General features: G+C 34.7%; 2 protein-coding genes across 10 annotated transcripts; both read right to left on the bottom strand.

Moving 5' to 3' along the window:
- Positions 1-755: 755 nt before the first annotated feature.
- Positions 756-8,764, bottom strand: LOC125195307 (F-box/LRR-repeat protein At4g14103-like). 7 transcript variants are annotated; one of them, XM_089056481.1, is made up of 7 exons: positions 8,067-8,764; positions 7,464-7,970; positions 7,043-7,160; positions 4,549-5,561; positions 2,463-2,627; positions 1,220-1,593; positions 756-1,056 (listed from the first exon to the last, which is right to left on the bottom strand). In XM_089056481.1, exons 4-7 carry the CDS (start codon positions 5,503-5,505, stop codon positions 1,014-1,016), a joined length of 1,539 nt encoding a protein of 512 aa, XP_088912607.1. In that variant the 5' UTR covers positions 5,506-5,561; positions 7,043-7,160; positions 7,464-7,970; positions 8,067-8,764; the 3' UTR covers positions 756-1,013. The 7 variants fall into 7 exon arrangements, with proteins under 7 accessions (XP_088912607.1, XP_088912606.1, XP_088912605.1 ...); XM_089056480.1 differs by having other exon boundaries at positions 7,043-7,474; positions 7,684-7,970; XM_089056479.1 differs by having other exon boundaries at positions 7,043-7,970.
- A 1,586-nt stretch (positions 8,765-10,350) lies between these two features.
- On the bottom strand, positions 10,351-14,387 carry LOC125196603 (uncharacterized). 3 transcript variants are annotated; one of them, XM_048095189.2, is made up of 10 exons: positions 14,184-14,387; positions 13,883-14,094; positions 12,992-13,086; positions 12,396-12,464; positions 12,163-12,278; positions 12,029-12,083; positions 11,756-11,864; positions 11,284-11,331; positions 11,042-11,136; positions 10,351-10,814 (listed from the first exon to the last, which is right to left on the bottom strand). In XM_048095189.2, exons 2-10 carry the CDS (start codon positions 13,962-13,964, stop codon positions 10,713-10,715), a joined length of 771 nt encoding a protein of 256 aa, XP_047951146.1. In that variant the 5' UTR covers positions 13,965-14,094; positions 14,184-14,387; the 3' UTR covers positions 10,351-10,712. The 3 variants fall into 3 exon arrangements, with proteins under 3 accessions (XP_047951146.1, XP_047951145.1, XP_047951147.1); XM_048095188.2 differs by having other exon boundaries at positions 11,756-11,876; positions 14,184-14,386; XM_048095190.2 differs by lacking the exon at positions 12,396-12,464 and having other exon boundaries at positions 11,756-11,876.
- Positions 14,388-15,146: the final 759 nt, after the last annotated feature.

Genomic DNA, 15,146 nt, shown 5'->3' with positions numbered 1-15,146 from the left:
GTTTATAAAATCGGGTTGGGCCCTTTTTACTGGTCAAAGGCCCATGATTTTGTGACTTTACCTGTTCAACTGCTTAGACTAAGTATTAAAAAAACATTTTCAACATTAGGTGAAAATAATCTTGCATCACTTTTATTGCCAAATCTTGAACTTGCTGTTAAATCAAATTTGGACAGTGTAGGCTAGACAGAGTGTGTGACTTAGGACTTAGGAGAAGGTAAGACATCAACTGCACTACTTCTAAGATATTGTTGATTCATCCCTACATAGCTCCCCGTCTCTTTTTGATTAAGATTGACGGAACCACTTATAACTAGTATATTTTGATAAATATTGTGGATTATAGTAAATTTTCATGTATATATTACATTGTTTCTCGATGAGACTTTTGAGGAGGTGATGGGGAGGTTAACTCGAATCTCGAATAGTAAGATTTGCTTGCCTGATATAACTGATTTCTTGACATTGCTCAAATAGGTTATAGTCCTTATTAATGAAGCAAGATGAACAAAAATTTGTCACTTTCATCTTTCTCACGATTAATTTTATTTGCATATGGGAAGCCGGGCATGTTATTTATTTATTGAATTTTCTTGCTCAACATCTACTTCACCTATCATACCATAAAGACATAGCAGAGATTGCAAGACATGTGCATTCATTTTCACCAAAATTAAATAAAAGATTAAAACTTAAACTCAAGATAATCAAAAGGTGAGAAATATAATAGAGCAGCAAGAATACGACACACATAGTAATGCCAACAATACCCATCAATTATAAACAACACTGCTTAACAAATACAATAACACAAACACGCCAAGATAGCTCGTGCTCGAGTCTAGATGGCGACAGAATATCCAAAAGGTTTAATATAATCATAAGCTATAAATAATAATGTGACCTTATTAATAGCTAGTTTTTGTTTTGATGATACAGAGGAGCAATTAGAAGAAACTCTACTCATGATGTTTCTCTGGATGTCTATATCGCAACATTCATGGACGTACACCTCATTTTCCTCTCACCAAGCGAGCAGATTTCTTTGCTGCAATTCTGTCGATAGGAATAGAGAGCAGATGTCAATTTTGTGACCATAACATGTCAGGGGGATTATTTCCACACAGCATAATCTCTATCACTACAGTTTCAAATTAGGTATGGAAAAATTTAGTAGTTAATACTTCTTCAAGTTATTAACAACAAAGAAGAACTGTACCTGATGCTTCTTCTTAATCTAATCTTCGATATACCAGTCTCTGTCACTACGCTCAAACCACATTTCCCATAAACAAGCTTAATCAACTCCTTTCTTCCACAAGCAGAGGCTGAACCAATGGACACTGAAACTGCTTCAGACGCTAACTGAACTTCATTCAATGCATAAAACCTCTCGAGATTCAGTCTTTGTTCCTTTTGAGTGATGTTTATCTTCTCTAGAGATTTTCCATTTTGAAGGAAGAACTTGATAAGTTCTGTAAAGTTTACTGGATCACGGCACGCAACAATCTCAATTTCTTTTAAGTTGCGCGACAAACATGGGACGTCCACTTCTCGGGACATCCAATGGCTTATCCTCGAGGACTGAAGCATCTGAACCATATTAGTTTCAGAATAAGTATAGTGAAAGAATGATTTGAGCTCAAAAGGTGTAGCACATATCGAATATATTTTCATAGAAACAAGATCCAGTATAAGTTTAAACCTATCCCTTTTCTATAAAAGAACAAGATCATTATACCTGTATATATAAGAGAGTTTTGATAGCATAATCGATTAAAAGGTTCTATATGAACCGGATCACAAATTCATTCAATAAATAGTGGGCGAAAAAAATATCAACAGTTTGTTACAGACTTGTTGTGCAGTGGTAGTACTAATTAAACAGCATTGCGAGCTCAGAGAATTTACCATGCAATGAAGGCACACGGCAGTTCCTGAACAACAACTCGAGTGGTTTCAATCAGATAAATTGAAACTAAAGTATATGTCGCATGAAATTGTCAATCATCTTACAATATTCCATGTAGCTTATTATTGGTAACACTAAACCCTTGTATGGGTGAGGCAGGGTCCATATTCCTACCTCTTAAAAACAATCCGTTCTAAGTAAGCAAATAAGCGCAAGGAATCAGTCACCTTGATGAAAAACAGTACCAAGCAGATAATTTGTCCCATCAAAATTCAGAATGGCAAAGAATATAATCCACGACTAATTAAAACTTACAACATGTTTTAATTTCCCCCCATGAGCTAAAACTAGAGAAAAGGAATACAGATAATGATGTCAAGAAACATTGAATACTTGATTGAGTGAAGGTGCTACACTAAAATCTACCTTCCTTTTCCATTTGGTGAAAAGGCATCCCCATGTTCAACTCTACCCAACTGTTAACATACAGTATCAACATTTCAAATATCCTAAAACCTCTCATACCAAACCATTAACTATTAGCATGTACCTGAATAAATTGGATGCATAGAGCTTCAAGATTTGGAGAATGTTGGAGTAACTTTATCAGACCCTCAACATGGTCCACAATGCCTTTCATATCAATCTTCAAGCACCTTAGACTGTCAAAAAGACTGAATCTGCAACCATATCCACCGAATTCGGGAGAGAAGTACTAACAAAGAAGAATGAACATGATAAGTTATAAGTAGACAAGCAAGAATACAGATATCAATATCCATTACCAACTTGTAGACAACTTATAGGTCATCACTGGAAGTGAAACACGCCATTAAACATATCCAACCATACCCCCATAGATGGCATTTCAAAAAATAAGGTATGTAAGTTTAGAGACTTTGCCCTCAGGGATCTTAAATAGTTTTTGCAATCTGGAGCCCACAAGAATCTTTAGGCTTAATATCCCCAGAAGACCCGAGATTCTAGATATTTCAAAATTTCTTCTGTATGCAGTGCTAGCATATGGAGGATTCAAATTACGACCCAATCCATATATAGGTGTATATGTATAAATAGGGTTGTGAACTTGTGATCCCCTAAAGAACCACACCCTTATATAATAATAACTAAGAACCATTGTCCTATACAAGCTTACTAGCTAAGGTAGTTACGGTATATCCTAAATATATGGAATAAAAATGTCAATGTGTATACCGATATTGTGTGTGACATAGACTAATACTCCCTCCGTCCCAGTTTAAGAGTCACATTTTGCCATTTAAGTCCGTCCCAATTTAAGAGTCACATTTAGAATCTACCATATTTGGACATAAAATTTAACCTCATTATTAATCAAATTTACACTCAAATGCCATTACTTTCATAAAAATAAAACAAAACAAAATTCTAAACATACAAAAAGTCTAAAGGGTCCCACTTTCCACTACCTCACTTCAATTATTACACATTTCAACAACCACTACCTCATTTCATTTATTACACACTCCACCAATTTCTTAAAACCCGTGCCATAACTAAATCTTACTCTTAACCTGAGACGGAGGGAGTACTAAACATAATATACTGATGTAGATGCGTATACTACTAATATTGATCGTTGTTTGTGACATTATGGCATATATTGATAGTGTGTGAGTTAGACTTATATTTACATATATAATATTGATATATTATAGTCTATAGATATGATGGTATTTTACTGATTTTCGGAAATATATCAAATTGGTTGATCTGAACATATGCAATGAGAATGTCATTAGATTTCTTAATAAATTACCTTGAATTTGATATATTTTGTAATAATAAGGAGAGTGATATGAATTCAAAGTTTGAGATAATTTTTAGAAGAGAAAGTGCTTAGCTTTAACTAAATACCACATACAATTTTTCTCCCTAGTCTACCCTTTGCTTGCGATCTACTAAAAATTTCTGTATTATTAAATCTACACCTTCTGTGTTATAGTCCAATCGTCAAGATAGGTTCTAAGTTCTCATTTTAATAATAACTCTCAAAAGATCGCATTCCTATATATAAGCATGCTAAGTGTACGTGTGTAACCAAACAGGGGACTGCAAGCTTTCTGCAAATGACCCGAAATTCAATAGATATATGTGTGACGTTGACAATGACTGTCATGGAATCATGATACTAAAAACACTATACATGAAGCACATCCAATACAATTAACATTTGCATGTAATGGAATTCCATGAGATATATCCCCTTTATATCTAGCATATTGAACATAATGGTGGGTATGAAATTAATCCAAAATCATTCAATAAGAAGTTTTTATCATGGATATCATAAGTACTAAAAAAATGTTCAGTCACTCAAGCTGCACAAAAAGATCATTAACATGTAATTTACATCCATATTACATGACCTGCAGGCTGCAACATTAATCCTTCATTCTTATTTTTAAATGGTACATTATTAAACTGTCGAAATTTATCTCAAATAATAAGATCACATAAAACTGAAAAGATCACATGGCATGAAAATGTCCAATTATGACATAAGTAACATATAAAATAAAAAATTAGATAAATATTTTGATAGTAATCAGAGCAATAATAGTTTATAACTAGCATATCATTAAATTTACACATACCAGGACAAAATTTGGTGACACTGACAACTCTTCCACATGACAAATTCCTGAAAATATTGTACCTAAGTCTACAGATAAGCTCCCTGACTTATTTTGATTTCGAAGCTTAATCGATGCATTCTTCAAAAAAAACATATCTGAGTATTGACAAAGACGTATCACTGGCCCACTATAGCAGAAAGATACAAGGTTAGGAGTATGAAGTTCCAGTTTACCCTGAAACATACACATATGTCCCCACCAATGAGGACCATCGTTTACAAAGTTCAAATTCCTTAGCCTCTTGGCTGAAATCTTGAGAAACTTTATAATCCGAAAACAACAACGTTCCAGAGATAAATTCTCAAGAACACCACAATCACTTAACACTTCCTTGGCTATATCAGCATCAGGAAAGTGAACTCCAACCAAATTCAGGGTTTTGAGATTCCAAAACCCTAATGGATATTTGTACTTAACCAGACTATTCACATTATGTATGAATGCATCAACATGAGCATGTAGATAACTATAAATTGGACACCGCCGGATTCCATATCCAGAAGAAATATTAACTTCTTGGACATTTCTCACAAAACAAAGACAAAAACGCGACTGAAGCTGATAGGCATTAAAGTAATCACAGTGGAGCCGCAATCTAAAGATGGGTGAGAAATCTCTCATTCTGAAAGCCCACTTGAAAACTGACCAAAATTTTATTATGCATTCATCATAACTCAAAGCTACGCATTGCTCCTGGTTCCAGAAATCTCTAAAATCAAAGTTTAAGTATGGCAATGAATCCGGAATGTATCTCCATTTTTTTGACAGCAAACTGGTTTGTGTAGCTTCAGTAACGCTGAGAAATGATAGAATGTGGTACAGGATATCACTGGGCAGATTACTTAGCCAGTCATGTTCAATGATTTTTTCAGTCTCAGGTTGTGAACATTTTAAAATTTTATGAGCAAACCCCATTTGTTAAATGCAGCAGCAAAGATGTTTACAAGATCCAGCAAATAGTGCACTTATCCCTGCAAACAATAGAAGAGCTTCTGTATTCAGCAAAAAGATTTTTGTTTACTACTCACGATAAAAAATAAAAATACCCTTAGCAAGAACTGAGTCCAGGAAAAGAAGTCCTGTAAAAATTTCTCAGCCAGAGATAATACAAAATTCAGACAAAATACATGCTTTACTTTCTCATATGTGTCAATTAAGTTTTTTGGGAGAAGCATATGATATTCACATTTCTATAACTTGATCGCATTACACTGCCGTTATACCATTAGTACAATTCCCCAAACAAACTCAACATAGACAACCAAATTGCCAAATGCAGATAAGAAATATTAAGCAGATACATATCCAAGCCTGATGTGAGCAGCGATAACAGATGCGGGTTGACAACACAAATATTCAACGAATTATAAAGTTTCAGGTAGTGATGAATTTATAAACAATAAAAAAAATAACATTTCATATTGAACACAAAATTGTTTGAATCAAAGGAATCTTAAATTCGATGCAAATGCATAATTATTTGTACAATTAAATGATTCGATAAGATATTTATCTTAACAACAAGACACTCACCACAAAAGGAAAGACTATTCCGCCTTCTCGAGAAAACCTAAATGGGGAGAGAGGGGACGGAGGAGAAAATTTAGCCAGTTGAGTGGTGGCAGTAATGAGGTTTTTCCGTTCATTTAATATGTCCAAGGAAGGAAAATTATGACAACTCAGATACAGCCCCTCACCTAAAAGTTACTACAGAAAAGAATATTGCATACGCCAACTAAATAAATTAAAAAAGCAGGATTGTGTGAAATAAAGAAAAAAAATCGACATGGATCATGGTAGTCCCTACCAAGATGTATAACACACACGTGGTATCATGCATGTAACCAATACACCATATTATTTCGTTAGTAAAGCACTTGCACTACTCCATTTTAATCTAATCGGTAAATACTAGTCAAGTATCAAAACAAACAAATCATCTGAGACCATAAACCATTCTGATTATTTATATCAATGTCACTAATAATGTGCTTTACTAAATGAAGAAAGAAAATCCTCTGCATATATTTCAGATCCTAGAGATGATTATTGCTGCCATAGAATCTCAATGGTTAAAATTGAATATATCAGGGTTTATTCTGGGAAAAAATGACAAATCCAAAAAGTAATATATAAAGAAACTATCAAATGTCATTCAAACACAAAAGACATCTTCCAAGCATTTGAAATTTATTATTAGGTAGGATGTTACCAAAATAATTGAAGAACTCACCAGTCGAGATATAACACAATCATAGAAATTACGAGTATAAGAAGAATATTATTGTTAATCAAAGTTAAAATGCTTCTGGATATGGTAGTACCCCCTCTCAAGTAGCAAAACCGAAACAGAAATGGAAACTCATTGGTTGTGTCCTCTATATAAAACTTTGAAAATTATGGCCAATAATATATACTGTGTACAAAGAGAAGCGAAGCAGTGTCCACATACCTTTGCAACAAGAGTGGACAGAGTCGAAGCCTTCTCATTATAAAGGCTGATCAACTTCCATGCCTAAGTAAGTGGTTTCTTGTATTCACCTTTATGTCCATGATGTAAATGTAGAAGGCTGATTAAGACATAATCCAAAGAGACTTTATCAGCACAGTGAAGCAACATGAGTGGTCCAATGTTGCAGAGAAATAACAAGCCTGGCACACAAATTATGAGATCAGAATTATAACAGCCTACAACCCAAAATTTCTCATGACCACACAGGTTCTTGATTGTTAGGTTCTTGACATTACTGCCTGAACCATTAATCTATTCGAGATCTCTGACTTGGCAATCTTATAAGTAACATTCTTGGCCTGAACCATTAATCCAGCTCATGAGCAGTGTAATCACAATCAAGAAAGCAAAGTTCTTGTACCTTCTTGCTGGCTGCAACATGAAGGAGTCCATTTAGCTGCTTCATTATAGTGTTATCAGTTGACAAGTTACCAGTATAATTTGAAGCAAGTCCCAATCAATAAAATCCCAAAATTTACAGTGTGACTCCAAAACCAAGAACTTGTTCATCACATTATGCTTCACAGACCAATAAATGTTGACGTTTAGCAGTTTAGTAAAGCATCGAAACCCAAACATACCTCCATCTTTTTTACAGCAAGCTGTCAATCTAATCCACACGACACCTAGAAAATTAATGTGGAAAAGCATGAATTTGGTACTCTTAATCTGTTGTATAGTGGAAGCCATTTGCATGACCAAATTCAAGCATCCATTAAACCCGGATTTCACGCGGCCTTAACAATCCCACAAATTCAAGTATGCCCTCTGAAGTTCTTATAATCCCCCATTTTCAAACCAGTTAATCTTTTGCATTCAAAGATATTAGCCCAGAGACCGTTCCTTCCACTACACAATTATCAAATTACTGCAACAATTGATCAAAGGAAACGATTTTAAGACATAAATAATATTGCGACAATTAATCAAAATAACGATTCCGTGACACGAAAAATGGGGATACCTAAGTTACATTTATTCCTGGTAGTGCCATAGTCAGGATCGGAAGATTCTGATAACAAAGTAGCGGCGGCGAAAGGCACCATAAAAGAGGGCACAAATCGAGCCCAACCGCACCATGCTCCTTGCCATCCTGTTCTGTTATGATATGCGCAGATGCCGTCCATGTAATGCCGACTTAATCTTCAAATAAATGCAATGCAGAAATTCGGAATGCGATGAAGAAATGAGAAAACTAGTTCTATTACGATCGGAAGAGTTGAACAAGTCGTCGTCGTCAGTCCGAATTGCAATAAGGGGTTGGCTCTTCATTCCTATTTCTCTCAAGCCTAAATTCGGATGCCTAAAACCTATTTTTGCAGCTCAAAATGAAATCCCTTCCTTTTTCTCCAAATGTATTCATAAATTACAACCAACGCATACATATAATGTTCGATCAATACCATTTATTGATGTTCGTATTCTGAACCTGATTTACGATGGTGGTGCTTGGACACACGGACTCGGAATTTGAAGATTGTGAGATTGATTTGAATAATCAAGTTAAGATGGTAAAACAGATTGAATTACAGTACCTTCTTTAAGATGTGAAGAGTTTGAAGATCGTGAGATTGAATTGATTAATCAAGTTTGAAAACAAATTGAATTACAATGTGAAGAGTTTGAAGATTGTGATCGTTTGCAAGATTTCATCTCGTTAGGTATATGTTTGATTCATAACCCATGAGATTTATTTCATAATTTAGATACATAGATAAGTAGCATGTGATAATAGTCTCAATAGTCAATACTTGTTCTTAAATAATCTCATATTTAATCTTATCCTATCTTATTATAACTATTTTATCTAGATAACTGAACGTCAATCTAAAAATTATCAATGTATATTCGATTATTTATTTCTTACACACTTTATAGAGCAATATTTTATTTTTGTAAATATATTTTTAAACCTTGAATTTTTGTCTCATATACTTTTTAAATCTTTAATTATGTTTATATATTACGCTTATATGGTTCTTAATAATAAAAAAACTTACCTTCTAATTTTATTGTTAACTTTTTAGTCCAATTAGCCAGCCGATTAGACTATAGAGTTATGGTAGATAACTTATGAATAATAAAATTTTAGTCTGATTAGCCCACAATCCAATAAGAATTAGCCCACCGATAGATGCAATACAAACGCTCAGAGACTAATAGATGGCGAGCAAAGGAAACGAACATGTACAAGTAGTCTAAATAACACAACAACTAAGAGGCAACAAAAGCAAATGATATGGCAAAAACTACGCTCATGCCCACACCAATCAACGAACAAACACGAGAACCATAAACACAAGAGCAACACACATACGAAGATGATGTATTTCATGACTAGGCTCAGAGTCGACAATGCATCAACATCTTGTCGTGACGCATGTTAGTAGTGTTAAGCACAACACAAGATGATCAAAGACAGAACAAAAGATGAATGAAGACAGTTGAAGACACAAGAAGTAGGCACAACACGTGATTCTGTCAAAAACTACAACATGTGATTCTGTCAAAAACTAGAAATCATTAAAAATCTGCATTCATGCATAGCAGCATTGGATAACTGTTATCAAGGAATTGAAAGTCTTGAGTAGCCCAGGTTAGAATTATAAAACCATTACAAGAAAAAATTTATGCTCAGATAGGACATGGATATCTTCAGACAATATCAGAGGGAGTGGGTAACCCAATACCACACATTAAAGTCAATCATCACAGCAAATGCACCATCCAGGAATCGAACCCGGGTCTGTACCGTGGCAGGGTACTATTCTACCACTAGACCACTGGTGCCATTGCTTAAATGATTTGTATATTCATTATTTCCATACATAATTAATTTTATCAAGACAATTTAAAATGTGCTGCTATCATGTTGTGTCGATGATTTTCATATCGTCTCGTGTACAGATTTGTCCTTATCATGTCTTTGTAGAATCCAAAGACATATATGTACCACGAAATTTAAAAGAAAACCATTAATAAAATTATAAAATAAAACTACATAAATAGTCTTGAACCATTAATAAATTGTCATTTCATTCCTATATTCTTTCTAGTTATATCTTCATTCTATTCCACCCTCATCTCATTTCCATCGTACCAAAAAATGGTCTAATTGTAATTGACATGTCCTAGTAGATTAGATAGATTAGATATTTTAGTTGCGCAGATGAATGCTAAGAAACTCATTACATTTGTCTCTGTATTCTATATTTGATCTACCAAACTTTGATTTGACTCAGAACAGATAATGCAAAAGAGATTCAGTTTCAATAACTAAAGCTGCAGTTTCCATAGAGCACGATGGTGTACAAAATCATTTGACTTTGAAGGATTCATCTTTCACTAAACTTGGTTCATATATCTCTATCACTAAAGATAGATGCACATATGAAGAACATTAATAACTAATAAGCATGCTTTAGCATCACTTTCTAGCTAACAGTCCTTTACCCCCCTTCCCTCAATACGAAAAGCCACTGCTCCAATTTGATCAGCAAATCTATTTAGTTGGAAGCACCAAAATTGGGATTTTATCCAACAAAATAGCATTCCTGGCATTGGACATACTGGCTCATACCTTCAGAAAATACGGAAGTTGGATACTAGGTTACCGACTAAGAAGGTTATAAGAGGGCAGGTCCTCGAGGCGTACAATGTCTTCTTGGAGAAGCTCCATCTCCAACTGATGGCGAGTAGCTTTCATCACAGTCTGAGAGTATCATGAAAAAGGGATTGTTACATATTTAAACACACACACATGCAAGTCTTTGTTTAAATGAAGAAGATTCAGATTGTATCTGTGCAAGTAGTTTAGTGAAGACATAATCAGTACCCCGTGGTTATATTTTTCAAACTATGCATGACCAATAGAAGTCCCCTCCCTATCTGAACCCTATGGGAAGAAGTTGTTTCTTACAAATTAGTAAACAAACTTACGTTGAAATCCATGTACGAAGCATGCATGTCGAGCCATTTATGGTCCATTAGCTTGAACGCGATGCAATACAGAAGGTCGAAAGCTGATTCATTATCTGCCAGAATGAGATGAAATCATTAAAAAGTGAAACTACATGTGGAGCGTCAAACAAGTTGAAAAGGAGTATGCGTATCTAATCAGTAAGGCATTTCCTGGCTAGCCAGTGTTTGCATTAGATATGAGCTAGGATGGAAATATTTACCTGTAAGCAACTTCAAAAAGGTTGCTCCCACAAGTGTTCTGGGCTTTACTGCAAATATGACAAACAGATTACAGGACCAGCAAATAGGATAACTCATCTCAAATGTTTAACAATTTCTGTAAAGAGCACAAATTCAAGAATTTAGTGGGTGCTTTATAAAAAATTATAGCTCAGGCGGCTCTGGGAACTACATCAAACTAGTACTGTAAGCTGACAAGGAATAAAAAGAAATACTCAAATTAAGGTTAAGTGTTGTCATTTAATTCCGGAGACTAACATAGGTTCAGACTGGTTGAGAATAGTTTCAGGTGAATACAGAGAGGTGCATCTTAATATCAGAAGAAAGAATTATTGGCTGGAAGAATTTGGAGGATATAGATCACTTGGGGCAAGTATTTTCAGAAGAATTGGTCGAACAAGAACTCTATGGTTCAGTGATTTCCATTTGGCCTCAAATCATCCAACAAATTACCTGCTTCAAAGTCAAGCATCTGAATAAGCATGAATGTGATATTGACACCAGCTACGGCAAAGGGATATTCCCACATTGCCCTATCACCCTCTTTCTTCTGAAGAAGATCCTGAAAAGATTTCTGTGAATAATATTGTGAGCTTTTGCCAGAAAAAAATTATACTGTATCATACAAAGTCCGAAGATCATGCACTAAAGTACAAGTGATAAATATGCCTTGCACGCATGCACAGACAGGTAAAACAAGATAGACAATGGAAATAGAAAACATACAGGAAAGTGCCTTGCAAAGTATAACAAATTTTCCAACGATATGAAACCACCGCCCCTGAAATAATATGCTATAAGCCATTATACGACCAATTTGGTTCAAGCAATCCCAAAGGTCCATGAAAATGATGGAATACCTAAAATCTGTCGATGGATCTTTCCCCTGCCAACCCATCTCCTTCCACTGTTCTGACATTAACCCGTGTAGTTGCTCTTCGGGAAAGGCAGCATGCCACAATGCCTTTAGAGCTTCCTATTAAAGAAAAAGGCACATATACATGCTGAAGTTACTTAAAAAGGTTGTTTCTGCTTTAAATAAGGCCTGCAGATGTTACTTGAATAAACATCTTAGAAGTATGATGAACTACACCTGGTGCTCAGGGTTAGAACTATCATAACCAATATTTATCCGGTTCTGTAGTCTGTGTAAACATTCTTCCTGATACATACAGTTACAGTACATCAGGATCTACTGAAACAGGTCCTAATCATGGATTGAACTTGATAGTGAAAAGCATTACTATAAAATACCACTATGTACATGTAGCCGTGATATAAAATCCACATGTTGCAGGTTCGAATCATGGGTTGAACTTGATAGTGAAAAGCATTATAAAATACCACTATGAACATGTAACCTTGATATAAAATCCACATGTTTTAGGTGTCCCAGCAATAGCAATATATGCAGGACCACCCAAGAAAAATAGGCATTCCAGAGTGTAACAACTAACAAGAAACGCACATGTATTGCTAGCCACATTCTTTGTAGTACACCAGATTTATTTAGATATACGATGATTCAAAGTGGACTCATCATGACATTATCGGAGAAATGTAGATATCAAACAAGTTGAAATATATGCTGAATGATTTGCAAACATTGCTTTAATGGGGAGTAAAAGCATCACCCACCTAAAAGGAATAACAAAATGAACTGAATACTCCAAACAAGCCATATATTACCTGTGCGGGCGTCAACTCAAATGATGGATGATCCTCAAAATCTCTTCTTTGAGCACAAACACACGAAAGGCCTCTGCCTAGCCACGCAGAAGATCCTGCAACAACCTCAACTGTAATAAAAGAAAATAATAGGAGAAAATGTACACATTTTCTATATTCATGTATTCCATTTTATGTGATATGCTAAGTAAAGAACATGCTAGAATGGTAGCTTTCAACCAATTTTTCAAGTACTCCATGTCTTTGATGATCCAATGTTTTATAGATTTTTAGATAAGTTAAAATAATTCCGACTCGAGTGTAAGATCCTCATCCGCGTCCTAAATCTAATATCACTAAACATAACACTGCTCACTGCACAAATAGATGATTCTACCTGGTAATCAATATTCAAAACTCAAGCCCACCCTATTTATAACACGCAGCTCCATATATAATGCATGTATCTTATTTTACTGTGGAAGGATAGTGGGTGGTAAAAAAAACAAAAAGCAAGCAAACTTATTGAAGCAATCACAACAACCAAAGAGCTTTAGTTCAATATACAAAATCAGCTACGAAAACAGAACCAGCAGCAAATTCATTGTATACAGTTTCTTAACACACGGAATGAAAAAAGCTTTGTAAAACAAAACAGAAATAAACGTGAGAAAGCACGAAGTTCCTAGATTGCTTTGCTAATCAGTAAAATTTTAAAGAAAAAACTATCGTAGCTTTTTGTGAATTAACTATACCAGATTTTCCAAAAGCATTAACCTCACGCTTTGCGCATGATTATGTAAAATACTCCACCTAAACAGGCGTGTGTGTGTGTGTGAGAGAGAGAGAGAGAGAGAGGGAATAAATTAAAAAAAGATTATTGAAAGAGCGAAAAGGATAAGAGGAATGTACCAGTAGAATGACAGGCAGTTCCTTGATGGAGTCCTCGGCGCACCGCCACAAACGATCCTCCTTCTCCTCCTCTGTCATCCATTTCTCCGCTGAAATTCTCGGGAAAATATACTCAAAACCAGCTTCAACTCGACCACCAATAAGACTTTCAAATCTGGATAAACTGACACTGAATGTGGAACAGAGCTAGTCGGATTAGCCGATGCAGTTAGCTATCAAGTAAAAGAGAGGTGGGTTGGTTAGGATGAAGATCTACAATACACCAATCAAAGGACAAAAAACAATTTTAAACCAAAAAAACCTCTGCAGTTTATTGGCATTAAATATTATGAGTAGTGTTGATATTGTAGTGATTGTGATTGTGATTGTGATTGTATCAGCTTCTGCAGTCCTTCAAATATACTCGCGCGCAGATCTCTCTCTCTCTCTCTCTAGAAGTATATGTGTACTATTTTTTAGAGATTTTGGCTGGTGTAGTTCTGTTAAGTTTGGTGGGCTGTGCCTCTGTATGTTTGAGAGATATCATTATATTAATTTAATCATCTGTCACTGTGGCTTCGGTATATTTAAAAAGTAATGCTACTAATTTTTTATTTTTGGAACCAAATAATAGGATTAGTAAATAATTGGTGATGAATATTTAAAATACATGTGACGATATTTGGTTGATTCGATTCATATCCCTAGAGACCATTGTATATTTAAAGTAAAAACTATGTATTGTATTGCTATTGCACAAATAAAATTTGATCTCCGACCTCTCGCTAAAAATTGATTTTCGTATTTTAACTTTGCTTCATTCTATATTTATATTTTGCCTACAGCACCATAATATGGAAACTATACATTGCGATGTGACTAAAATTTTGAACACACAAACATATTTGTTTGAAATTTTGAATACCTTAACTTGGCGTGATTCAATAATTTCATTTTCCCTAATGCATATTTCATAATTAAAGAATAATGATAGTGGGCCTGCAGACTGCTCAGATAGTCATTTCTGTTTCATGCTAGTATAACTTAATATAGTACTAGTACATCGCAATTAAATAGGAATACCTGGTCACATGGAGTATAAAATAGTTGGAAAAAAGGAGAAAAAATATATTGTCATTATATTATCATGCTAATGAGATTAACTTGATTTTAGTCATTTTACTACCATATAGATAGAGACATAGAGTCTTGTAATTCACATATGATATCATTATGCTATGTAGTTGAGCAATACTTATATGCTTATGATATCATATGCTCTCTA

This window comes from Salvia hispanica, chromosome 4 (genome assembly GCF_029641045.1).
Source record: "Salvia hispanica isolate PSC_SH4W2 chromosome 4, Shi_PSC_v1, whole genome shotgun sequence".
Classification (NCBI taxonomy): Eukaryota; Viridiplantae; Streptophyta; class Magnoliopsida; order Lamiales; family Lamiaceae; genus Salvia; species Salvia hispanica.
Note: the sequence above shows the minus strand (reverse complement) of the source record. Positions and strands in the feature narration are given on the sequence as shown.

Bases quoted from the DNA above. Each gene is read 5' to 3' on its own strand.
- LOC125195307 (XM_089056479.1), bottom strand. From the start codon at position 5,505: ATGGGGTTTGCTCATAAAATTTTAAAATGTTCACAACCTGAGACTGAA. The intron at 2,628-4,548 runs GTATGTGTAAAT...CTTCTTTGTTAG, and splicing joins TGTCACCAAATTTTGTCCTG to TACTTCTCTCCCGAATTCGG. The intron at 1,594-2,462 runs GTACATGCTAAT...AATATGGTTCAG, and splicing joins TATGCATCCAATTTATTCAG to ATGCTTCAGTCCTCGAGGAT.
- LOC125196603 (XM_048095188.2), bottom strand. From the start codon at position 13,964: ATGGATGACAGAGGAGGAGAAGGAGGATCGTTTGTGGCGGTGCGCCGA. The intron at 12,279-12,395 runs GTGTAGTTCATC...TTTCTTTAATAG, and splicing joins GTTCTAACCCTGAGCACCAG to GAAGCTCTAAAGGCATTGTG. The intron at 11,877-12,028 runs GTATGTTTTCTA...TATTATTCACAG, and splicing joins ACTTTGCAAGGCACTTTCCT to AAATCTTTTCAGGATCTTCT.